Source organism: Heterodontus francisci, chromosome 23 (genome assembly GCF_036365525.1).
Source record: "Heterodontus francisci isolate sHetFra1 chromosome 23, sHetFra1.hap1, whole genome shotgun sequence".
Taxonomy (NCBI): domain Eukaryota; kingdom Metazoa; phylum Chordata; class Chondrichthyes; order Heterodontiformes; family Heterodontidae; genus Heterodontus; species Heterodontus francisci.
In genome coordinates, this window is record NC_090393.1 from 2327171 (window position 1) to 2353658 (window position 26488).

Sequence of the window (26488 nt, forward strand, 5' to 3'; positions counted from 1 at the left end):
ATGAAGGCAAGCATGTCATACGCCTTCTTCACCACCCTGTCTGCCTGTGTTGCCACTTTCAGGGAACTATGTACTTGCACCCCAAGGTCTCTTTGCTCAACAGCACTCCCCAGGGCCCTGCCATTCACTGTATATGTCCTGTCCTGGTTTAACTTCCCAAAATGCATCACTTCGCACTTGTCTGCGTTAAATTCCATTTGCCAATCCCTTGCCCACTTTCCCAGTTGATCTATATCCTGTTGTAACCTTAGACAACCTTCTTCACTGTCCACTATACCACCAATCTTGGTGTCATCTGCAAACTTACTAATCATGCCCCTTACATTCACATCCAAGTCATTAATATGTATGTCAAACAACAGAGGGCCCAGCACTGATCCTTGCGGCACACCACTGGTCACCGGCCTCCAATCTGAAAAACAACCCTCCACTACCACCCTCTGCCTCCTATCACCAAGTCAATTTTGTATCCAATTTGCGAGCACATCCTGGATCCCATGTGTTCGAACCTTCTGGACCAGGCTACCATGCGGGACCTTGTCAAAGGCCTTGCTAAAGTCCATGTAGACAACGTCCATCGCCCTGCCCTCATCAATCCTCTTGGTCACCTCCTCGAAAAACTCAATCAAATTCATGAGACATGATTTCCCACGCACAAAGCCATGCTGACTATCCCTAATCAGACCATGTCTTTCCAAATGCATATAAATCCTGTCTCTCAGAATCCCTTCCAAGAACTTTCCCACCACTGATGTAAGGCTCACCAGCCTGTAGTTCCCTGGCATATCCCTGCTGCCCTTCTTCAATAAAGGCACAACATTAGCTATCCTCCAGTCTTCCGGTACCTCACCCGTGGCTAACGTTGATACAAAAATCTCTGCCAGGGCCCCAGCAATCTCCTCCCTTGCTTCCCATAGCATCCTAGGCTACACCTGGTCAGGCCCTGGGGATTTATCCACCTTAATACGCTTCAAAACTTCCAACACCTGTGGGCGGCACAGTGGTGCAGTGGTTAGCACCGCAGCCTCACAGCTCCAGCGACCCGGGTTCGATTCCGGGTACTGCCTGTGTGGAGTTTGCAAGTTCTCCCTGTGTCTGCGTGGGTTTTCTCCGGGTGCTCCGGTTTCCTCCCACAAGCCAAAAGACTTGCAGGTTGATAGGTAAATTGGCCATTATAAATTGTCACTAGTATAGGTAGGTGGTAGGGAAATATAGGGACAGGTGGGGACGTTTGGTAGGAATATGGGATTAGTGTAGGATTAGTATAAATGGGTGGTTGATGTTCGGCACAGACTCGGTGGGCCGAAGGGCCTGTTTCAGTGCTGTATCTCTAATCTAATCTAATCTAATCTTTGTAATGTTGATATGCTCCAGGATATCGCTGTTCCCTCCCTTGAACTCACTGGCTTCCATGACCTTGTCCACGGTAAATACGGACGAGAAATATTCATTTAAGACCTTGCCCATTTCCCGTGGCTCCACACATAGATTGCCACACTGATTCTTAAGGGAACCTACTCTCTCCCTAGCTACCCTTTTACTCTTAATATACTTATGGAATCTTTTAGGATTCTCTTTTATCTTATCTGCCAGGGAAATCTCATGGCCCCTTTTCGCCCTCCTGATTTCCTTCTTAAGTGTAGTCCTACATCCCCTATACTCCTCGAGGGACTCGCTTGATCCCAGCTGCCTATACCTGACATATGCCTCCTTCTTTGTCCTGACCAGACCCTCAATATCCCTCGTCAACCAAGGTTCCCTAAACTTGCCAGCCTTGCCCTTCCATCTAAGAGGAACATGCCGGCCCTGAACTCTTGCTATCTCACTTTTAAAAGCCTCCCACTTGCCAGACATCCCTTTACCTTAAACAGCCTCTCCCATTCAGCTTTTGAGAGTTCCTGTCTGATGCCATCGAAATTAGCCTTCGCCCAATTTAGGACTTAAACCTGAGGACGAGTCCTATCCTTTTCCATAACTATCGTGAAGCTAACAGAGTTATGGTCACTTGTCCCAAAGTGCTCCCCAACTGACACATCAACCAACTGCTCACCCTCATTTGCTAAGAGAAGGTCGAGTGTAGCCCCTTCTCTAATAGGACCATCCACATACTGCTTCAGAAAACTATCCTGGACACACTTAACAAATTCTTCCCCATCTGATCCCTTAGCACTAAGGCAGTCCCAGTCAATATTAGGCAAGTTAAAATCACCTACTATTACAACCCTATAATTCCTACACCTATCTGTGATTTCCCTACATATATGCTCCTCCAATTCCCTGTAATAAGCATCACTGAGCAGGTTATTGCTAAGCAAATGTCACTTGATAGAACTGTTGATGACAGCTTCCATCACTTTACCGATGATTGAGAGTAGACTGATGGGGTGGTATCTGGCTGGGGTGGACTTGTCCTGCTTTTTGTGTACAGGACATACCTGGGCAATTTTCCACATTGCCGGGTAAATGCCAGTGTTGTAGCTGTACTGGAACAACTTGGCTAGGGGCGAGGCCAGTTCTGGAGCACAAGTCTTCAGTACTATTGCTGGAATGTTGTCAGGGCCCGTAGCCTTTGCAGTATCCAGTGCCTTCAGTCCTTTCTTGATATCACGTGGAGTGAATCGAATTGGCTGAAGTCTGGCATCTGTGATGCTGGGGACTTCAGGAGGAGGCCGAGATGGATCATCCACTCAGCACCTCTGGCTGAAGATTGTTGCAAATGCTTCAGCCTTATCTTTTGCACTGATGTGCTGGGCTCCCCCATCATTGAGGATAGGGATATTTGTGGAGCCACCTCCTCCTGTTCGTTATTTAATTTTCCACCACCATTCATGACTGGATGTGACAGGATTGCAGTCTTTTGCAGCTCAACATATGAGGTGTCATCAGTGTTCCTGCTCATATAAGGATCTGCTGAAAGAAGATGGAGTTTGTAGGTAGGATAGAAGGAGATGGTATCTGTAGCCCAATAAGAAACAAATTCTTCATTATTTGCATTAGTATGGTTCTACCACTCTTAGCTCCCGATCACCAATATCTCCAAGGCTCATGGTCATTATTGTCTGTTTATCCTTTTGTAATGAAAACTTGCATTTGCAGCCTTTGTGATCGATTCCATCTTTTGTTTACTGTGTTTAATGCAATGTTGCATTGAGGGAAAACATAGCTGTAACTGAGTTTAACCTGGAAAAGTTTCTGAATGTAGTTGGGCTCATGATGTTTTGTTTTAAAATTCAGATCAGCCTGAGGTGGCTTCATAATTCTTAAAAGACAACTAGTATTCCCAAACAAAGTTTAAGGGATCACTGTCATTTGAGTCAAATCCCTTCTTAGTGAGCAAGTGTTATTCCAATTTGGGTACTTTCATCAGTTTTCAGTGAGAAGATAGTTCCTTCACTAAATTGCAGAAGATCAGAAAGGAACATAGGAAAAAGAGTAGACTATTCATCCCCTTGTGTCTGTTGCACCAATCTAGCTGGACCAATCCCAGGCCTCAGAAAAACATCTGCTGTTCGCTAATATGGAATGGGGTTGATTAATGTTCTCGAGAAATGGTGGTCCAGATTACTCCCCCTACAGCTCAGGACAGCAAGTGTAGAATTTGGATCCTATTTGATCAAAAGTATTGAAAAAAAAAGAGAAATGCATGACCTTATTCTCCCCAAGGGGAGGAGTGATAGTTTAAAAATATCATGAATCTAAACAGAAACGTCAACAATTAGCTCTAATTGATCACAGGTTGTGCCTATTTAATTCTTTTGGACTTTGTAACCTTAAATGAGCAGGCTTATGTTACACCTGATATCCTACACACCATAATGTTCTTATCCTTTTTAAATATGAGCAACACCACAGGAGACCAGTAATAATAGAGTAATGCATTAAAAATCTTGCATGCGTGGACAGCATCCTGTCAACTTTTCCATTATAAATTCCCATATCCACATTTAGAATAGACAACTGCCTATGTAAACATGTCACATTGTAATTACACTCTCCCACCAGTGAAGACGCAGCAGCAGCACCAATAGAGGGCGGGCGTATTTATAGAAAGTTTCCTTTATAAAGGATGGCACTGAGATTTATAACAGAAATATATAAAAATAAGGACAGAATGTATGACTTTGAAATGGGGGTACAATTATGTCTGTGCACCCTGGTCCCATTATCCCCTGCTCTCTAGTCCCACTTCATCTGAAGACTACACGTAGTCCTGACTCCAAGTGCAACATCACAGGGGATCGACAAGTAAAGGCCTGCTCGGGTCTGCAAAAAGAAAACCCGACTCGAGCCCGACAGAACGACATCCGGCCCAAGTCCTTCCATTTTTTCCCGCGCCCGACCCAACCTTACTTTTTTCACTTTCTTGCTGATCTGCACAAGTTTAAAATAACTGTAACAAAACCACCTTTCTAGTGCAAAAATTAAATTAACAGTGGAGCAACTTACCTGTGATAGAGTGTGTCTGACCCAACCCGACCCGAATGCCGGACCCGGAAGTGCAACCCGACCTGACCCCGACACGTCGTCGGGTTCAGGTCTGGTAGCAGGCCTTTATCGATAAGTAACTATTATAGCTTCCTACTTAAGAAAAAGATCACTGAACATTATTAAAAAATTTTTAAAGGATATTTCTTAAAGTTCAAAACAAGTTCACCTAAAACAGAAAATGCTAATAACAGTTTCTTTACTTTTTTCTTTGATTTGCAATAGTTTACCTCTAAGATATCATAAATATTTTGACAGATGATAATCATGTAATCAGTATTCTCAAAAAGCCTTTTTCTATCAAATTCCCAGCGTTGATCTCTTCCGGAAGCTTCAATTTTAGAACGGATATCAAAGTACGAGTCTTTCCACAACTGGAGGGTACGTTTGGCTTCTAAAACACTTTGTTTTGCTACTGCTGAGTTCCTCCTTTCAAATAAAAATAAAGCAAAGACATTTGGAGAGTTATTTAAAGCTCTTTATCAGAACATTAGGGAAAGGGATGGGTAGCTCAAGCCTGTCGGCCTTTATGTATTTGGGACTGTTACACCCAGCTGGGACTGACAAGTTAGCCCTAATTCATTCACTTAAGGTTGGCTAAAATGTTGTAGACTGGGGTAAAGAAAGAATTTGCATTTATAAATTGCTTTTCGTGACCTCAGGATTTCCCAAAGCACTTCATCTACTTTTGAAACACTGTCATTACTAATGTCAGGTAATGCATCAGCCAATTATTGCACAGCAACAACCCACAAACAGCAATGAGATAAACAGAATCATAGAAAGTTTATGGCATAGAAAGAGGCCACTTGGCCCGTGTTGTCTGCACGGCCGAAAATTGAGCCTCCCAGACTAATCCCACTTTCCAACATTTGATCCGTAGCTCTACAGGTTACAGCACTTAAGGTGCATATCCAGACACCTTTTAAATGAGTTGAGGGTTTCTGCCTCTACTGCCCTTCAGGCAGTGAGCTCCAGAACACTACCACCCTCTGAGTGAAGGCAAAAAAAACTTCTCCTCATCTCCCCTCTTATCTTTCTACCAATCACTTTAAATCTGTGTCCCCTAGTCACTGACCTCTCTGCTAAGGTAAATAGGCCCTTCCCATCCACTCCATCCAGGCCCCTCACAATTTTGTACATTTCAATCAAATCTCCCCTCAGCCTTCTCTGTTCCAAGGTGAACAACCCCAGCTGACTAATCTTTCCTCTATCTGCATTTTTCCAATCCTGGAAACATTCTCATCAATCTCCTCTGTACCCTCTCTAGTGCAATTACATCTTTTCTGTAATGAGACGACCAGAACTGCACACAGCCCAACTAATGATTTATACAGTTCCAGCTTAATCTTCCTGCTCTTATATTCTATACTTCCGCTAATAAAGGAAAGGATTCTATCTGCATTCTTAACCACCTAATCGGCCTGTCCTGCTACCTTCAGGGATCTATGGACATTCACTCCAAGGTCCCTCATTTCCTCTACACCTCTCAGTATTCTTCCATTAATTGTGTATTCCTCTGCGTTGTTTGACCTCCCAAAATGCATCACCTCACACTTCTCAGAGTTGAATTCTATTTGCCACTTTTCTGTCCACCTGACCAGTCCATTGATATCTTCCTGCAGCCAATTTTTGTGTCATTGCAAACCTCTTGACCTTGCCCCCTACATTTACGTCCAAATCGTTAATATATACCATAAAAAGCAGGAGACCTAGTACTGAGCCCTGCGGAATGCCACTGGAAACAGCCTTCCAGTAGCAAAAACACCCGTCAACAATTACCCTTTGTTTCCTGTCACTGATAATGACCACATTATATATTTTAGTAATAAAAACAAGAAATGCTGGAACCACTCAGCAGATCTGACAGCATCTGTGGAAAGAGAAGCAGAGTTAACGTTTCGGGTCAGTGACCCTTCTTCTTGTTTTTATTTCAGATTTCCAACATCCGCAGTATTTTGCTTTTATTTTAGCATATATTTTAGTAATGTTGGTTGAGGGATAAATGTTGGCCCGGACACAAGGAACTCTCTTTCACTTGTTCGAATGTGCCTTGGGATCCTCTGAGAGGTCAGATGGGGCCCCAGTTTAACGTCTCATCTTAAAAGACAGCATTTCTGACAGTGCAGCACTCCCTCAGTACCACACTGGCGTGTCAGCCAAGATTATGTGCTCAAGAAAATTAAAGCAAAATACTGCAGATGCTGGAAATCTGAAATAAAAACAAATGCTGGAAATACTCAGCAGGTCAGGCAGCATCTGTGGAGAGAGAAGCAGAGTTAACGTTTCAGGTCTGTGACCTTTCATCAGAACTGCCAAAGGTTAGAAGAATTAGGTTTTAAGCGAGTGAAGGGGGTTTAGGGAAGAAAGAGAACAAAAAGGTGTGTGATAGGGTACAGGGTAGGAAAGATTAAACAACAAAGCTGTTCTGGGAGTCTCTGGAGTAGGACGTGAAGTCTATTTTCTGATTTAGAGGCAAGAGCATTATCACTGAGTCATGGCTGAGACCGGAGTTAAAAAGAAAGATGAACAGAAGTGTCATGCTCAGCTGACAATTCTATCCACAGTCTCCCCAGTCAGAAAGTGGAAGAGACTCAGTTGTTCTCCTGCCTAAATAGAAGGTTGCTATTTTGTTATCCCATTAAACCAGCTGATCATTTCATATGAAATCATTGAGAGAAATCAGTTGGCAGTGAGTCAGTGCTGGAAAGTGGATATCATTCTTCTGGCTACTTGCTGTCTTACTGTACCATTTAGTGGTAATGGTGTGTGAGCTGAAATCCCGACCTTATTCTGCTTCGAAACTCATCTATTCTCATTATTTAGACAGTTTTCAAATCTGCGGCTGAATGGACCACTGAAATTTATGGGATCATGGGGACCTTCCAGAATCCCCTCCAGTAACAACCATGAAGAAGATTGAAACCCAGTCCACAAATTAACTGCAAAGTGCAAACAGTCCGAAAAAGAAACTAAAGAATATCATTGAACAGTGTAATAATTCAGATGTTGTCATGTTCCCTGCTCACCACTGGTGGCCGTGCCTTTGGCTATCTTGCCCCATGTTCTGGATTTCTCTCCATTAACTCCTCCACTTCTCCCTCAACGCCTTTAAGAACCTCATTAAAATATGACCAAGCTTTTGTTTACCTTTCCTAATATCTCCACCTTTGGCTTGCCACTTCATTTTTTTTCTGATTATGCCTTTGTGAGGCACTTTGGGATATTTTTCTATGTTAAAGATGCTGTATAAATGCAATTTGCTGTTGTGGTGGTATAAAAGATCTATTGAAAGCATTACTATAATCAAAGTAAAAACACCATCACAAGTTCCCCTCCAAGTCACACAGCATCCTGACTTGGAACTATATTGCCGCTCCTTCACTGTCGCTGGGTCAAAATCCTGGAACTCCCTTCCTCACAGCACTGTGTGTGTACCTACCCCACATGGACTGCAGCGGTTCACCACCTTCTCAAGGGCAATTAGGGATGGGCAATAAATGCAGGTCTAGCCAGCGACACCCATATACCATGAACGAATAAAAAAAAAAGTCACCCCCCCCCACCCCCCAAACAGCAGTATGTATATCAGATACTAACAGTATATGGACTTCTACACATCAGCAGAATGTTGAATGTCACTGACGTTGCTTACTTGAACATTGTCCGTACATTGATTACTTTACGGACTCGTTCTGAAATCTCCCACGCAATCCGTTCCATAAGGGGCACCATTCGCTCATCCCTGTTGTAGTGGCGAGAAATAATCCAAACCATCCTCAAGGCATTCATCATTGAAGGAATTGTATCCATGACAACTTGAAATCTTGTTCCATGTGACAGGTTCTATTAAACAGGCATAAATTTTTTAAATTGTGTACTGCACATTCATATTGTAAACATGAAGATTGCTGACTAAGACATGTGCAGCAGTTTTAATCAAGTTACGTAACAAAGGACAAGAGGATATTAGTGAATCAAAGAACAGCAAGTGCATCATTGGGGAAAAAAATTTACAACAAAACAAACAGGTAAGCCTTCACAAGAGTGTCAGATAGAATCAAGGCGTAACTACTTAGTAATCTTTCCATAGGAAATGTTCAACTTTGATTATTCTGGTTCACTCTGAAGCTTGCCATTCACATGCATGGTCACCTCCCATCTTGCCAAAATTATGCAAATAATAAGGAACAGCAGAAGTGAGGTTCTGAACAGAGGAAGGCACTTTGCTTGAACCAGGAAATAAGTTTGCTATGCATTGGAAAAAGAGGAATTCGGCTACTCAAGACCACCTCAAAGGGGTACCGAGATGGAAAACAAACAGGAATACTGGCAAGACAAAAAAAAAAGAGGTAAAATACAGCCAGGAAATATGTAAACTTTAAGATAAAACTATTATCAAACAGTAAGATGTGTTGCAGGAAAATCATATCAGTTTCATAATCAATGCAGTACTGAAGGAGTCCTGCACTGTTGAAGGTGCCGTCCTTCAAAAAGATGTTAAACCTGAAACCCCACTTACCCTTCCAGGAGGACATAAAAGATCTTATGGCGCTATAAAGAGTAAAGCAGGGCCATGCTCCCCGGTGTCCTCCCCAATATTTATCCCTCATTTAACATCCCTAAAAACAGATAATCAAATCATGATCGGATTGCTGTTTGTGGGACCTTCGTATGTGTAAATCAGGAGTGTCCAACCTTTTCCGGCGGAGGGCCGCATTACAATTTTTGCTCGGCCCGGGGGCCAGTGAGCAAATTTCAAAAGGGAAAGGCACTAAAAATTTATCTTACGAATAAAAACAACAATAAATGTGCATTTTGTGAAGAAGCTTTAAATAAGACTCATTTATTGACTTACTTTCTTGTCACTATATTGAAAACTGATTTAGTGACATACCCAGCATCGTTTTTGCTTGCATAAATCGTCAATCTCTCCCCGCACCCTTGAGGTAGTGATGCAGAGTATTCTGGATAGATGTCCATCTGTCAGGAGAGACCTTAATCTCTCTCCCCGTGATGTGTGTATGTATGTATGGTTCTCTCCTCTCCTCCCCTCCCCTCACCCCCACTCTCCCCAAGGACTGGGGGTCACAGATTGAAAGTTTTGTGCAAAGAATATGAGGAAGCACATTTTTTACACAGCAGGTGGTAATGACCTGGAACTCGCTGCCTGCAAGGGTGATGCCAGTGGAGACAATCAATGACTTCAAGAGGAAGTTGGATGACCACCTTCGAGAAATAGACTTGCAAGGCTACGGGGATCAAGCCAGGGAGTGGGACTGACTGCATAACTCCGTGGAGAGCTGGTATGGGCTTGATGAACAGAATAGCCTCCTTCTGTACCATAAGTAAATTACTCTTTCTTCACCCCCTCCCCTTTGCTGTCTTGTTTCTCTCTCCGCCTCTTGGTCTGTCTGTCTCTCGGTCTCAATCTCACCTCTCTCTCTGTCTCCTTCTCCCCCCTCTCTCTGTATCTCTTCCCCAACCCCCCACCCCTGTCTCCAGTGTTCCTCACTCCGTTTCCCTGCTCCCCCTGTCCCCCCGTCTCTCTGTTCCCTCCCCTCTCTCTCTCTCTGTTCTCCTCTCTCTCCCTTTTTGCTGTCTCTCTCTCCTCTCTCTCTCTGTTTGTTCCCCCCTCTCTCTCACACACAGTTGCAGAGTGGAATGCTTAGCGTATGGTTGGCCAGTTGTTTTAAGAACATTGCTGTCAGTTTCACAGCCGACAGCTGTTGACTTTGGGAAAAGTGGATTTCCAACAGACTTGGGGTTTTCCGGCGGGCTTTTTGAAAACAAGTCAGAACCCACTGGGAAACCCCGAGTCTGTTGGGAATCCACTGTTCCCGATGTCAGCAGCTGTTAGCTGTGAAACTGACAGCGACATTTTTAAAAAAGCCGGTCTGTAAGAAGACGACAAAGGAAAATTTCTCATTTCCAGTCACAGTGAAGATGACTGGAACAATTTACACTTACGGGCTGGATGGAAACATTTGGCGGGCCGTATGTTAGACAACCTTGGTGTAAATTGATTGTTGGGTTTTCCCTATGTTACAACAATTATTACTTTTCAAAAGTATTTCTATGGCTGTAAAACACTTTGGAACGTTCTCAGGGAATGACAAATGCAAGTTCTTTCTTCTTTCTATTGCCAAAAAGATTATCACTGCAAAATATCTGACAGCCATGACACTTTTACATGCAACCACGAAACACAAGTTCAATTTCTTAGTCACTTTCACTGCTGCTGAAATGGACAGCTGGATTCAGTTCAGCACAACCATCTTCAAAACAAGCTAAAACAAGTGCTGCAGATTATTGAAGATCAATTCATAATATTAGCGATGCTATCACCAGAAACTCCAAATGAAGTTTCTTTAATGGCCCTGAAAAAGACTCTTGCTCCGATGTAATGTTCGCTGCAATGGAAGCAAGTGTACACTACTGTTCTTGACATAGGCCAATGTCATTTATCAATGGAGTCACTGGTAGAAGGGTATTTCAAAAGCCTGTATCTTCGTGCATTATTCATTATTTTTGTCTACTATATTACACAAAGGGTTCAATTCTTCTTTACCTTAAAATGACGTTCAAGGGTTGAAAGGAACCTGACATTGTCTGCAGCTTCCACATGGTACTTTGTGAGGTCAGTAACGATTAAATTGAGATTCTGAATTAAACTTTGGTCAACTTTGCTCACAAAGTCAACAATCTTCTTCACCACAGGCAGTTTCAGCTGTTCGCTGAGGGCACTGAGAGTAGCATTACGTTCACGCCAGAAATCAATCTCTGCTAATGGACCATTACCCTAAGGAACAGAGTCGGATATTACTTTGTGAAAAAGAAAAATGCATTCTTGTCTTCGATCTTAACATGCCTGATAATAAAAGACACCACTTCAGTTTAACAGAGTATAAGTGTTCATGGCACCAAGAACAGAACCACAATGTAGCATGTGTATTTTACTAAATTGTTCCATATTCAAAATTGAGAAAGTGATGCTTCAGTTGTACAAAGTCTTGGTCAGACCCTCCCTGGAGTAACTGCGTTCAGTTCTGGACACTGCACCTCAGGAAGGAGATGTGGGCCTTGGAAGGTGTGCTGCACAGATCCACCAGGATCTAGCAAGGGTTACAGTTAAATTATAAGGACATGTTGCATAAAATTTGGCTTTGTATTCCCTGGAGTTTAGAGGGTTGAGGCATGATCTAATCAGGTATTTAAAATAGTTGTGATTTAACAGTGTTGATACAGAGAAACTCTTCCCTCTGGTGCAAAGGAAACCCCACCTGAGCCCGAATGCCGGACCCAGAAGTCCGACCCGACCTGAACCCGACACACGTTGTCAGGACCTGTTGAGCTCGGGTCAGGTGGAAGGCCTTTACATCAGTACATGGGTAACGGCCTGCTACCCAACCCAACCCCGACGGGATCCAACGACATGTGTCGGGGTCGGGCTTATGGGTCCGGCATTCGGACTCGGGTCGGGTTTTCTTTGCGCACCTTTACTCTGGTGGGGGTGTCCAGAACAAAGGGGCACAATCCTAAAATTGGAGCTATACCATTTAGGAGTGAAATCAGGAAACCTGGAACTCACTTCCTCAAAAGGCTGTGGATGCTGGAGGTCAACTGAAATTTTCAAGAGTGATAGATAGATTTCTGAATTCTGACAAAAGGTTATTGACTTGAAATGTTAACTCTGTTTCTCTTTCCACAGTTGCTGCCAGACCTGCTCGGCATTTCCACCATTTTCTGTTTTTATTTCAGCTTTCCCGGATCTGCAGTATTTTGCTTTTGTATTGTTAGATTTTTGTTGGATAAAGATAGCAAGGGAAATGGAACAAAGGTGGGTAAATGGAGGTACAGATCAGCCACAATCTAACAGAATGACAAAATAGACACGAGGAACTAAATGGACTACTTTTGTACCCATATTTATTTGGATGATGTAGGATGGCATGAATACATAAAGTATCCAAGAGGAGTACACGTGAAGTGCCAAAAGGGCTTTCATCTTCAAGCAGGGAACCAGAACAACATACAAGGGATAGAAAGGTTTCTTTAAGATACACTCTGCAAGTTTAGAACCTCACAGATAAAAAGACTGAAGCAAAGTAGAAGAAAGTGGGTTAACACTGACGGAGGGAGCAGTATGAGACAGAGGGAATCAGTACTGGGAAATCTTGGAAATGCCCAATTGGTATACAGCTCTCAATATTTACGATGAGGACAATGATGCAAGTACTGTGGCAAGTACTGGAAATCAAGATCATCACTACACCATGGAGCAAGGAGTTACCCATAGGTAAAAGAGTATCACTTTCCAAGAGAACAGGCACATGTTAATAGTGATGGGAGCTCCTTAATTAGGCAGCTTGTCTGATTTGCAGCCGTGATTCAGAATAGTCTATTGTTTTAAGAAGCCAGGGTAAAGGATATAAAGCAGCAGGGAGCAAATGCTTCACGATAGGAAAATAAATCAACCCAAAGTCAAGAATCACACAGAAACCACTGTCAGCGGGGTGACAAGGCTGGTAATTTTAGCATTCCTCTCAGTGGAACCCACTAGGTCAGATCAGGAGAAGGTGGTTAGATATACCAATGTTATAACGATAGCAAAGAAGTCAAGATTTCAATTTCACAGGACAGTAGAGCAAGTTCTAGAGCATGGAAAATCTGTTCAACAGGTCGTGCATCACCTTAACAGAACTGGTACCAATGTGATTGCGGAGAGGGTAAACAGGCTGTGGGGGAGGATTTTAAAAAGTAAGGTACTGGAGGGACAAAGAAATCAGGCTAAAAAGAATGAAATGATGACCTCAGTACCTGAAAGTTCAAATAAGGAAAGGAATGTTTTAAGAAAGAGGTTTATACAAACACGAGTAGCTTCTGAAGTAAACCATTGAAGTTATAGGTGTTTGTGACTAGAGAATAATGACATTAATATTGAAAATTTAGCATATTAGGAGCATGGCTGATGGCAGAGAGTGTCCAACAGTTTGACCAGAGCAAGTATTAAATGTTTCACAAAAATACATATAAAAAGCGAGTAAATATCTTCTGGAAGCCCAGTCAAAATCTATTTTGAGTTTTCAATTTCCAGAGGCGATCCTTTAAGAACAGGACAAAAACTCTACAGGAATATTAAGGCAAAAAGTGTCGACTTGGATAGTAACAGTAGGTATATGGCACCTGGGGTATCCTTGTCAGCTGCTCTTCAACAGCACTAGTGATTTGCACCTGCCAGTTCATTATGCTCTGTTCTAGCTTTTCCATTATAACTGGGTCAAAAGCAAATTGGTTCAAGTCTACATCAAGATCGATTTCTGGCATCTCGAGCTTGATCTCACCTGGTTAGAGAGAAAATATATTTGTTTAGGAACAATAACACATCAATATCTAATTCTGTACAATTATTACATTAAAAGCGCTATATAAATATAAGTTGTTGTTGTAAATTTATACAATTAAAGACACATTCTCCCCAAAACTGAACAGGTAACATTAGCTCCCCTCCCTGTGGTTTTGCTGGGACTCAAACTCACAACACGAGGGCTGATTATCTTAGTTGCATCCCATGTACAAAGCACCATATAAACAGGTTTAGACACCACTCCCCTCCCACCCCCAATGCTGAGTCTTTGCCCTTTAGGGGGTGGATGCAGGAAGTTCCTGCCTGAAACACCCGAGAATGTCATTGCAATATTCAAATGATGCGTGTGTTATGTTCCAACACCTTCTGTGTCTCTTTCCAACCAGTGCGGCAGATCATAATCACGGTTATACATAACCTCACTCAGCTGATTTGGGATAAGCTGCAGGAGGGAGACCATGCAAAAGCCATCGTAATTAAGTTAAAGATTATATCTGCATCTTTCTTGTTTGATGGTTTATTGTTTGTTTTGGTTGCCACTTCAGTTTACCTGAGCCTTTGCGGTAATTGCTCAGCAGTGTTCTACAACCTCATTACTGCAGCTAATGGATTTCCGTAGATGTGAACGATTTGAGGGAAGAGGACTGGCGGAGGGATGCCTGGCAGGTACTGCTGCATCAGAGGAGTCCGTATCCATCTGCTGATACCCTCAAAACCTCATATGCAGAGAGAGGGGACCTGACATTGGCAGAGGATTAGCCCAAATTTACCTGAAGGCAGGAGCTGCGGCGGCTGGCGGACCTGCTCTCCCTCTCGGCGCGTGCTGAGACTCAAACAAAAACTTAGTGACATCACAGGAAATCTGCAAGGTGATTGGTTGGGTGAGTAGCAGCTGTTATTGCATTTTAATAGCTTAAAAAATAAGGGGAAAGTTTTTTTTCATTGAAAAAAAAACCTCTAGTGATAAGGTGAGTATTACTAAAGTGTTTTTTAAAAATTCAGTGTAACTTATTAAGGGCTTTAGATTGTAGTGGGTAGAACAAGGCCCCTAGTCACAGAGTCGTACAGCATAGAAACAGGCCCTTCGGCCCACCACGTACATGCTGACCATAATGCCTATCTATACTAATCCCATCTGCCTGCATTAATTCCATATCCCTCTATGCCTTGCCCATTCAAGTCCAAATGCCTCTTAAATGTTGCTACTGTTCCTGCCTCCACCACCTCCTCAGGCAGCCCATTCCAGATACCCACTATTCTTTGTGTGAAAAATTTACCCCTTTGATCCCCTTTAAACCTCCTCCCTCTCACCTTAAATCTATGCCCTCTAGTTTTAGTCACCCCTACCAGGGAAAACAGACCCAGCCTACCCAATTTCTCTTTATAACTCAAGCCCTCCAAACCAGGCAACATCCTTGTGAATCTTTTCTGCACCCTCTCTAACTTAATCACATCTTTCCTGTAGTGCGGCGACCAAAACTGCACACAGTACTCCAAATGCGGTCTAACCAACGTTATGTACAACTGTAACATGACGTCCCAACTCTTGTACTCAATGTCTCGGCCAACTAAGGCAAGTATGCCATACGCCTTCTTCACCACCCTGTCTACCTGTGTTGCCACTTTCAGGGAACTATGTACTTGCACCCCAAGGTCTCTCTGCTCAACAACACTCCCCAGGGCCCTGCCATTCACTGTATATGTCCTGCCTTGGTTTAACTTCCCAAAATGCATCACTTCGCATTTGTCTGCGTTAAATTCCATTTGCCAATCCCTCGCCCACTTTCCCAGTTGATCTATATCCTGTTGTAACCTTAGACAACCTTCTTCACTGTCCACTATACCACCAATTTTGGTGTCATCTGCAAACTTACTAATCATGGCGCCAACATTCTCATCCAAGTCATTAATATATATGACAAACAACAGAGGGCCCAGCACCGATCCCTACGGCACACCACTGGCCTCCAATCTGAAAAACAACCCTCCACTACCACCCTCTGCCTCCTATCACCAAGCCAATTTTGTATCCAATTTGCTAGCTCACCCTGGATCCCATGTGTTCGAACCTTCCGGACCAGCCGACCATGCGGGACCTTGTCAAAGGCCTTGCTAAAGTCCATGTAGACAACGTTCACTGCCCTGCCCTCATCAATCCTCTTGGTCACCTCCATAAAAACTCAATCTAATTCGTGAGACATGATTTCCCACGCACAAAGCCATGCTGACTATCCCTAATCAGACCTTGCCTTACCAAATGCATATAAATCCTGTCTCTCAGAATCCCTTCCAATAACTTTCCCACCACTGATGTAAGGCTCACCAGCCTGCAGTTCCCTTGCTTATCCCTGCTGCCCTTCTTAAATAAAGGCACAACATTAGCTCTCCTCCAGTCTTCCGGTACCTCACCCGTGGCTAACGATGATACAAAAATCTCTGGCAAGGCCCGAGCAATCTCCTTCCATGCTTCCCATAGCATCCTAGGATATACCTGGTCAGGCCCTGGGGATTTATCCACCTTAATGCGCTTCAAAACTTCTAACATCTCCTCCTTTGTAATGTTGATATGCTCCAGGATATCGCTGTGCCCTCCCTTGAACTCACTAGCTTCCATGACCTTCTCCATGGTAAATACAGACGAGAAGTATTCATTTAAGACCTCGCCCAATTCCCGTGGTTCCACACACAGATTACCACACTGATCCTTAAGGGTACCTACTCTAGTGTAATTAGTATTTTTTTAATTAAGGGAGTAACTAATTAATCGAAGGGTAAGTCATGGCAGGAGCTGGCCTCTGACACCGGAAACACCAGAGGAATGTATGATGGCATTAAGAGAGCTTTTGGGCTAACCATCAGGAAGATCACCCCACTGAAATCTAAATCAGGGGACACAATCACTGACCAACGCAAGCAAATGGACCGCTGGGTGGAGCACTACCTAGAACTGTACTCCAAGGAAAATGTTGTCACTGAGACTGCCCTCAATGCAGCCCAGTCTCTGCCAGTCATGGATGAGCTGGACGTACAGCCAACAAAACCGGAACTCAGTGATGCCACTGATTCCCTAGCCAGCGGAAAAGCCCCTGGGAAGGACGGCATTACCCCTGCAATAATCAAGAGTGCCAAGCCTGCTATACTTTCAGCACTGTACGAACTGTTTTGCCTGTGCTGGGACGAGGCAGCAGTACCACAAGACATGCGCGATGCCAATATCATCACACTCTAAGAACAAGGATGCCCGCGGTGACTGCAACAACTACCGTGGAATCTCCCTGCTCAGCATAGTGGGGAAAGTCTTTGCTTGAGTCGCTTTAAACAGGCTCCAGAAGCTAGCTGAGCGTGTCTACCCTGAGGCACAGTGCGGCTTTCGAGCAGAGAGATCAGATGGCCCTCTACGTTGCTTTCATTGATCTCACCAAAGCCTTTGACCTCGTCAGCAGACGTGGTCTCTTCAGATACTAGAACAGATCGAATGTCCACCAAAGCTACTAAGTATCATCATCTCATTCCATGACAATATGAAAGGCACAATTCAGCATAGCGGCGCCTCATCAGACCCCTTTCCTATCCTGAGTGGCGTGAAACAGGGCTGTGTTCTCGCACCTACACTGTTTGGGATCTTCTTCTCCCTGCTGCTTTCACATGCATTCAAGTCCTCTGAAGAAGGAATATTCCTCCACACAAGATCAGTGGGCAGGTTGTTCAACCTTGCCCGTCTAAGAGCGAAGACCAAAGTACGGAAAGTTCTCATCAGGGAACTCCTCTTTGCTGACGATGCTGCATTAACATCTCAGACTGAAGAGTGTCTGCAGAGACTCATCGACAGGATAGCGGCTGCCTGCAATGAATTTGGCCGAACCATCAGCCTCAAGAAAACTAACATCATGGGACAGGACATCAGAAATGCTCCATCCATCAACATCGGCGACCACACTCTGGAAGTGGTTCAAGAGTTCACCTACCTAGGCTCAACTATCACCAGTAACCTGTCTCTCGATGCAGAAATCAACAAGCGCATGGGAAAGGCTTCCACTGCTATGTCCAGACTGGCCAAGAGAATGTGGGAAAATGGCGCACTGACACGGAACACAAAAGTCCGCGTGTATCAAACCTGTGTCCTCAGTACCTTGCTCTACGGCAGCGAGGGCTGGACAACGTATGTCAGCCAAAAGCGAAGTCTCAATTCATTCCATCTTCACTGCCTCTGGAGAATCCTTGGCATCAGGTGGCAGGATCGTATCTCCAACGCAGAAGTCCTCGAGGCGGCCAACATCCCCAGCATATACACACTACTGAGTCATCGGCGCTTGAGATAGCTTGGCCATGTGAGCCACATGGAAGATGGCAGGATCCCCAAGGACACATTGTACAGCGAGCTCGTCACTGGTATCAGACCCACCGGCCGTCCATGTCTCCGCTTTAAAGACGTCTGCAAACGCGACCTGAAGTCCTGTGACATTGATCACAAGTCGTGTGAGTCAGTTGCCAGCGATCGCCAGAGCTGGCGGGCAGCCATAAAGATGGGGCTAAAGTGTGGTGAGTCGAAGAGACTTAGCAGTTGGCAGGGAAAAAGACAGAAGCAGAAGGGGAGAGCCAACTGTGTAACAGCCCCGACAACCAATTTTATCTGTAGCACCTGTGGAAGAGTCTGTTACTCTAGAATTGGTCTTTCTAGCCACTCCAGGCGCTGCTTCACAAACCACTGACCACCTTCAGGCACTTACCCATTGTCTCTCGAGACAAGGAGGCCAAAGAAATCATGGCAGGAGAGCTCAGTCCCGTGGTGTGCTCCTCCTGCGCTATGTGGGAAAATAGGGACGCTTCCAGTGTCCCTGACGACCATCTGTGCAGGAAGTGTATCCATCTGCAGCTACTGGCTACCCGCATTACGGAGCTGGAGCTGCAGGTGGATTCACTGTGGAGCATCTGCGATGCTGAGGACATCATGGATAGCACGTTTAGTGAGGTGGTCACACCGCAGGTAATGGCAGCACAGTCAGAAAAGGGATGAGTGACCGCCAGACGGAGTAGTAGGCACAGGCAGGTAGTGCAGGAGTCCCCTGTGGCCATCCCCCTCTCAAACAGATATACCGCTTTGGATACTGTTGAGGGGGACGGGGGGGATGACTTCCCAGGGGAAAGCAGCAACAGCCAAGTTTGTGGCACCACGGAGGGCTCTGCTGCACAGCAGGGGAGGAAAAGGGGTGGAAGAGCTATAGTGATAAGGGATTCTATTGTAAGGGGTGCAGAAAGGGCATTTCTGTGGCCGCAAACGAGGCTCCAGGATGGTATGTTGCCTCCCTGGTGCTAGGGTCAAGGATGTCACAGAGCGGCTGCAGGACATTCTGAAGCGGGAGGGTGAGCAGCCAGAGGTCATGGTACACATTGGTACCAACAACATAGCTAGAAAAAGGGATGAGGTCCTGCAACAAGAATTTAGGGAGCTAGGTAGCAGATTAAAAAGCACGACCTCTAAGGTTGTAATCTCTGGATTACTCCCTGTGCCACGTGCTAGTGAGTATAGGAATAGGAGGATAGAGCTGATGAATGCGTGGCTGAGGAGATGGTGCAGGAGGGAGGGCTTTAGTTTCCTGGATCACTGGGTCTGTTTCTGGCAAAGGTGGGACCTGTACAAGTTGGACGGGTTGCACTTGAACTGGAACGGGGCCAACATCCTTGCTGGGAGATTTGCTAGTGCTGTTGGGGGTGTGGGGGGGCAGGACTGGCAACTCAATATTCCAGGGTATAGCATCTTCAGGCGTGATAGGGGAGGGGATAAAAGAGGAGGTGGTATTGCACTGTTGATCAAGGAGTCAATTACTGCAGTAAGGAGGGATGATATCTCAGAAGGTTCCTCAAATGAGACCATATGGTAGAACTTAAGAACAAAAGGGGGGCAATCACATGGCTGGGCGTGTACTACAGGCCTCCAAATAGTCATGGAGAGATAGAGGAACAGACATGTAGGCAAACCTCAGAGAGGTGTAAAAATAATAGGGTAATAATAGTAGGGGATTTCAACTTACCTAATATCAACTGGGATAGTCTTAGTGCAAAAGTATTAAAGGGGGAGGAATTCTTAAAATGCATACAGGAGAGCTTTTGAGCCAGCACGTAGAAAGTCCTACAAGAGAAGGGGCAGTACTGGACCTAATCCTAGGGAATGAAGCTGGACAAGTGGTAGAAGTATCAGTGCGAGAGCATTTCAGGGATAGTGACCATAACTCTAAGATTTAAGGTAGTTATGGAAAAGGACAAAGACGGGCCAGAAATAAAGGTACTGAATTGAGGGACGGCCAATTTCAATATGATAAAACAAGATCTGGCCAAAGTGAACTGGGAGCAGCTACTTGTAGGAAAGTCTACATCAGACCAGTGGGAGTCATTCAAACAGGAAATAGTGAGAGTTCAGAGCCAACATGTTAAGGTGAAGGGTAGGACCAACAAATCCAGGGAACCCTGGATGTCAAGGAATATAGAGGGTTGGATCAGGAAAAAAAGGAGGCTTATGGCAGATTCAGAGCGCTGAAAACAGCGGAGGCACTAGAGGAGTATAGAAAGTGTAGGGGGGTACTTAAAAAAGTAATTAGGAGAGCGAAGAGGGGACATGAAAAAACACTGGCGGTCAATATAAAGGAAAATCCTAAGGCGTTTTATAAGTATATTAAGGGCAAGAGGATAACCAGGGAAAGAGTAGGGCCCATTAGGGACCAAAGTGGCAATGTGGGTGTGGAGCCGGAGGACACAGGTGAGGTTTTAAATGATTACTTTTCATCTGTGTTCACTATGGAGAAGGACGATGTAGGTGTAGAGTTCAGGGAGGGGGATTGCGATATACTTGAACATATTAACATTGAAAGGGAGGAAGTATTAGCGGGCTTAAAAGTGAATAAGTCCCCAGGCCCAGATGAGATGTATTCCAGGCTGTTGTGTGAGGCAAGGGAGGTGATAGCAGGGGCAATGACACAAATTTTCAGATCCTCTCTGGCCACGGAAGAGGTGCCAGAGGACTGGAGGACAGCGAATGTGGTACCATTATTCAAGAAGGGTAGCAGGGATAGACCAGGTATTTACAGGCCGGTGGGTCTAACATCAGTGGTTGGGAAACTATTGGAAAAATTCTGAGGGACAGGATTAATCTCCACTTGGAGAGGCAGGGATTAATCATGGATAGTCAGCACGGCTTTGTCAGGGGGAGATCGTGTCTGACTAACTTGATTGGATTTTTCGAGGAGGTGACTAGATGTGTAGACGAGCGTAAAGCAGTTGATGTAGTCTACATGGACTTCAGAAAGGCTTTTGATAAGGTCCCGCATGGGAGATTGGCCAAGAAGGTAAGAGCCCATGGGATCCAGGGCAATTTGGCAAATTGGATCCAAAATTGGCTTAGTGGCAGGAGGCAGAGGGTAATGGTCGACGGCTGTTTTTGCGAATGGAAGCCTGTGACCAGTGGTGTACCACAGGGATCGGTGCTGGGACCCTTGCTGTTTGTAGTGTACATTAATGATTTAGACATGAATATAGGAGGTATGATAAGTAAGTTCGCAGATGACACAAAAATTGGTGGTGTCGTAAATAGCGAGGAGGAAAGCCTTAGATTACAGGATGATATAGATGGGCTCGTAAGATGAGCAGTGGCAAATGGAATTTAATCCTGAAAAGTGTGAGGTGATGCATTTTGGGAGGACTAACAAGGCAAGGGAATATACAATGGATGGTAGGACCCTAGGAAGTACAGAGGGTCAGAGGGACCTTGGTGTACTTGCCCAGAGATCACTGAAGGCAGAAGCACAGGTAGATAAGGTGGTTAGGAAGGCATATGTGATACTTGCCTTTATTAGCAGAGGCATAGAATATAAGAGCAGGGAGGTTATGATGGAGCTGTATAAAACGCTAGTTAGGCCATATTTGGAGTACTGTGTACAGTTCTATATGAAGGATGTGACTGCACTAGAGAGGGTGCAGAGGAGATTCACCAGGATGTTGCCTGGGCTGGAGCATTTCAGATATGAAGAGAGACTGAAAAGGCTAGGGTTGTTTTCCTTGGAACAGAGAAGGTTGAGGAGGGGGCATGATTGAGGTATACAAAATTATGAGGGGCATTGATAGGTTAACTAAGAAGAAACTTTTTCCCTTAGCGGAGGGGTCAATAACCAGGGGGCATAGATTTAAGGTAAGGGGCAGGAGGTTAGAGGGAATTTGAGGTAAAAAATTTTCACCCAGAGGGTGGTTGGAATCTGGAATACATTGCCTGAAGCGGTGGTAGAGGCAGGAACCCTCACAACATTTAGGAATTATTTAGATGAGCGCTTGAAATGCCATAGCATACAAGGCTACGGGCCAAGTGCTGGAAAATGGGACTAGAATAGTTGGGTGCTTGATGGCCGGCACAGAGAGGATGAGCCGAAGGGCCTGTTTCTGTGCTGTATAACTCTGACATATTCAGGCTCCTGTTCCCAAAGGAAGCTGGGACATCAGACTCAGTGGCATAAGGAAGATAGGTCAATGTTTGAGCAACCATAATGCAGAAGCACCCCAGACAGGCTTCTGTCACATTTTCAACAGCATTGTACAAAAGAAGCCATGCCAGAGTGTTCAACAGGCAGCTCAACTTTATTGTCTGTGCCTGCCAAGAAGCTACCAAACATAGGTGAGGTGTAATATATTTCACCTCCATTTTTCCCATCATTATAGTCAAGCAAGGCTTGGCATGATATATTCCCCAAGTCAAAAATACATGTCGCAAAACAAAAACAATATCCTAAAGGGAGGACCAAAAAAATCAAACTTACTGAATGTATTCTGCAATTACAACCAAGAATACTAGTAATCAAACAAAACTGTCCATCCATCCTGCCATTGTGTTCTACCCTGGGGCAGATCTTAACTGAGATTCTTCAGCCACTTACTCAGGAAGAGTAGCTTCTGCCTCAGAGGCAGGAATACTACTCCTGAACCAAAGGCTCGCCCCAAACAAAACCACCTCTGCTTAAATATAACAAGCATTTCAGGGATAATATAATCTAATGTACTCTGAGGTTATATATTGCTTGCCTACTACAAATAGTACTACTCAAAAAACCCAGTTCTCAAGGCAGGGCATGTCCTATAGTATGTCTCTAAGGCAAAGGATCTTCTCAACTTCACTTGAAAGGTTAGTGTTGTAGTTACAGGTCCGGGTTCAGTATTTTTTGAAGAGTTAGTGAATATTCAAAAGTTAGTGAACTGAGGAGGGGTAACTAATTTAAATGTTACATGGGTCCAAGACTAGGCCATTCAGCCCCTCGAGCCTGTTGCACCATTCAATGAGATCATGGCTGATAAACTTTAATTCCAATTCCTTGCCTTGGCAGCTATCTGTTGATACCCAACAAAGATTTATCAAATCTCAGTCTTGAAAATTTCAATTAAACCACAGCCTTCTGGGGAGTGAGTTCCAAATTTGCTCTACTCTGTATAAAGAAGTGCTTCCCGATTTCACTCCTAAATGGCCCAGCTCAAATCTTAAGATTATGCCCCTTTGTTCTGGATTCCCAACACCACAGCAAACAGGTTCTCTGTACCTACCTTATTCTCTTAATCATTTTGATCACCCCTTAACCATCCAATCTTTCTGGTGTGCAAATTCCAGTAATGAGGATGTTCTGTTTGATTCTGGACAATGTGATATGACCTCCTATGAGTGGCCCCTCTGGAATATACAGGCAGTACTTCAGCCTGCATCATTAGAAGTCAAAAGAAAATTGAGGTCACAGGGTTCTGAAGACTCCAAGAGATCATCTGCTGAAGGTCTCGACTGACACCAAGGAATTGAGCAAGTAAGACACTGGGGCAAAGTGGAGAGAGAGGATTTCATCACACAATTTACACCCTTCTTCCACCCCCATCCCACACAATTTTGGGCAGGATAGCAGGACACTGATATGTAGGTCACAGTTCAGTTCATAGGGAGCAAGAATTTGCTTACCGGATGTACCTCGACACTAAACACAAAAGAAATATCTGACACAGCCCAAACTTTGTACCACATACCCTCTCCCAATATATATCTGCCTTTCTATTCTCACCACACTGCACAGGTTTGATTTGGCGGTAGCATTCACCTTTTACAAAAGAAACCTATTTGAATTCCACAAGTATAACACCAGCCTTACTGCACATGTTCTGAGCGTGAATACACAAATGGAGTGGCATTTAGTCATAAACACTGACCCTCGACCTGTTGAATAGTTCTCTGAACTTGGTTTGAGAACTTCTGTACAGTTATTAAGAACTCATCCCTGCCGAACTGAATAGTTCGTGAATCCCCTCCTGCTCTGGAGTCCATTATACTCTGTCTGTCATACTGAAACGCTGCTGTACTCAAAAAGCGGGATGAACCTTGTCTTGCATCAATATTTCTAATATGTTGATATGACAAAAGTGGCATGAAGACCTGGGAAAACATAAAATATAACATTTATATAATTTTAAATCTTGCATCTAGCAGCATCAGCAATGTCACACCTCAAAAGGTTTTCACTTCAAAAGTTGCACACATATATATGGCACAAAAATCACTGATTAGTTTTAAAAAAATCCTATTGACTAAATGCAAACCAATCAAACTCAGTTCCATTCACTAGCTTGGAAGAGAAAACCAGGAACTAACAATTAGCAATCACCACAAAAACAGTTAAATTTTTCAACTGTTTTTCAAAAACCGTTAGATTGCTTTAAAAACTCACTGGTTCTCTAATGTCCATCTGGAAAGAGAGCCTGCTGCCCCTCCGATCTACACATGATTCCAGTCCTACACACTGTGCGGTAGTCTTGAAGTAGCCTAGCAAGCTATTCATATAAATGCAAGTCTCTCTTTCTCTCTTTAATTCCGTTGCAAAACAATTTGGTGCAGAGCAAAGGACTGTAGCGGTTCAAGAAGGCAGCTCACCACTTCTTAGGGCAACTAGGGATTTACGATAAATGCTGGCTTCACCAGTGATGCCCACCATCCAAGAGGAAGTAAATAAATAAGATTCTTTTCACACACAAGCTAGTACAACAAAATTGAACAATCAACTTGTTTGAAGAATCACACTATTTCCTCACAGCCAGATATATGCAAGTATAGATTACATTTATATCATAAATGCATTAAAATTACACAATTCTGAAAAAATATTTATCTTACCGATAGAGTTAGTCACTGGATGCCAGAAATGCTTCCAATAATTTGCCCCATAGTGGCCTGACTAACTGGCTGGGGCTTGATTTCTGCTCTGTTCCAAGACCTTTAACTGTTCAATTGCAACAGGGTCTTTTAACTCCTGTTGAAAAATTCTGTGGGTGTCTAAGAGTGAAATACAATATAGGAGCCATGGTTTAACCTTTATTCCGATGGAACTACAACCTGCTCGCTGCTCCTCAACTAATCAGGGTCCTGTTCAAACAATTGCAAAGGGAAGGAAGACTACTGCGTGAAAGCCAAAGATCTTTAAAATGTTACGTGAAGTTTCTTTGAAGTAACCAATAGCAGCTGCAACAATGCTTATAATACAGCATGTCAGGGCACCAGGAGGATCATTAGGAAGATCAAGCCAAATCAGTGGATTGTATTCATCCATGACACAAAAATGATTAATGTCTTCATCAACGATACATTGAATGGAATCAAAAGGGATAATTTCTGGGTTCTTTATAGGCATTTCTGAAAGACTGTGATCTTCCTTTTTGCCAATCATGTATTTATAGGCTCACTTGAGGATCTACAGACCATCTTCAATAATGGGCTAATCAGTGGGAAGTGGTGCCGTGTGTGTGGGTCTGCACAATGCATGAAGGAATTACAAAGACAGTTATTGGAAGGTGCAGGAGGAATATGTCCCAACTGTTGATTCATAGCAGCACCTGGGGACCCTAACAGACGTATACTTCATTCAGCCTGGGCACAGTCCTTTGAGACCACGCTGAGTAAGAACAAAGGGCCTTTTGAACATTCTTCAATGGCAGCAAGATCCAAGGAAAGTTAAGATCATGTAAGAAAATGTGTCCAAACAGTTTTGCTTCAGGTTTAGACTTCTAGGCATGTAACACAATGACTTTCTCTGGACCTTTTGCTTTCATTTAATTTTTATCTGGTTAATGCATTTGTTCTTATTCTTTGTATTTCAATGAAGTATTACAAATCTATTGCTTCTTATCAGTTGTTACATGAGGAATGATGTCACATTCTTCAAGAATATATTGAGTTAAGAACAATCAATGTTTTATAGGTTTTTAAAATCTTTATGCAACATCATGAAGTTTGCTAGAAAATTTAAACAAATCTTATTACTTGCCTAAAATAAAGATTTGAAAATTCAATCTCAATTAGTCTTCTAGTAAAAGCAAAGAAACTTGGGATGTCAAGACAGCGACTCATGCCGGTGCACAGATTGCACACTGGGAATATCTACAGACTGCGCAGGTTTTTGAGATAGGCTGAGGCCTTGAAGTAAAAACTATAAAGTAAGTATTTAAAGATATGAAAAAATTCCGAGTATATTTTAAAATGTTATCACAATATGTATTCTTTTGTTTTGATTATTGAAATCTTATTTTGGGCATTAGAACTTTCACTTACTGAGAAAAAAACTGTGGACAAAATTTTCTTTC

General features: G+C 43.7%; 1 protein-coding gene across 11 annotated transcripts in view; it reads right to left on the reverse strand.

Annotated features, from left to right (window-relative positions):
• Window positions 1-26488, reverse strand: part of dnah10 (dynein axonemal heavy chain 10) — a 323633-nt gene that overhangs the window by 278543 nt on the left and 18602 nt on the right. For 10 of the 11 annotated variants that reach the window (XR_010977212.1, XM_068054492.1, XM_068054489.1 and 7 more), the window contains exons 6-10: window positions 24068-24290; window positions 13672-13829; window positions 11057-11287; window positions 8141-8331; window positions 4716-4914 (exon numbers count right to left, since the gene is read on the reverse strand). Coding sequence is in view for 10 of the 11 variants with exons in the window: in XM_068054492.1 (XP_067910593.1) it covers window positions 4716-4914; window positions 8141-8331; window positions 11057-11287; window positions 13672-13829; window positions 24068-24290 (1002 nt within the window). In the remaining variant the exon portion in view is untranslated. Of the gene's footprint in view, window positions 1-4715; window positions 4915-8140; window positions 8332-11056; window positions 11288-13671; window positions 13830-23422; window positions 23622-24067; window positions 24291-26488 lie in introns of those variants that run through there. The other variant, XM_068054495.1, reaches the window with a different exon arrangement.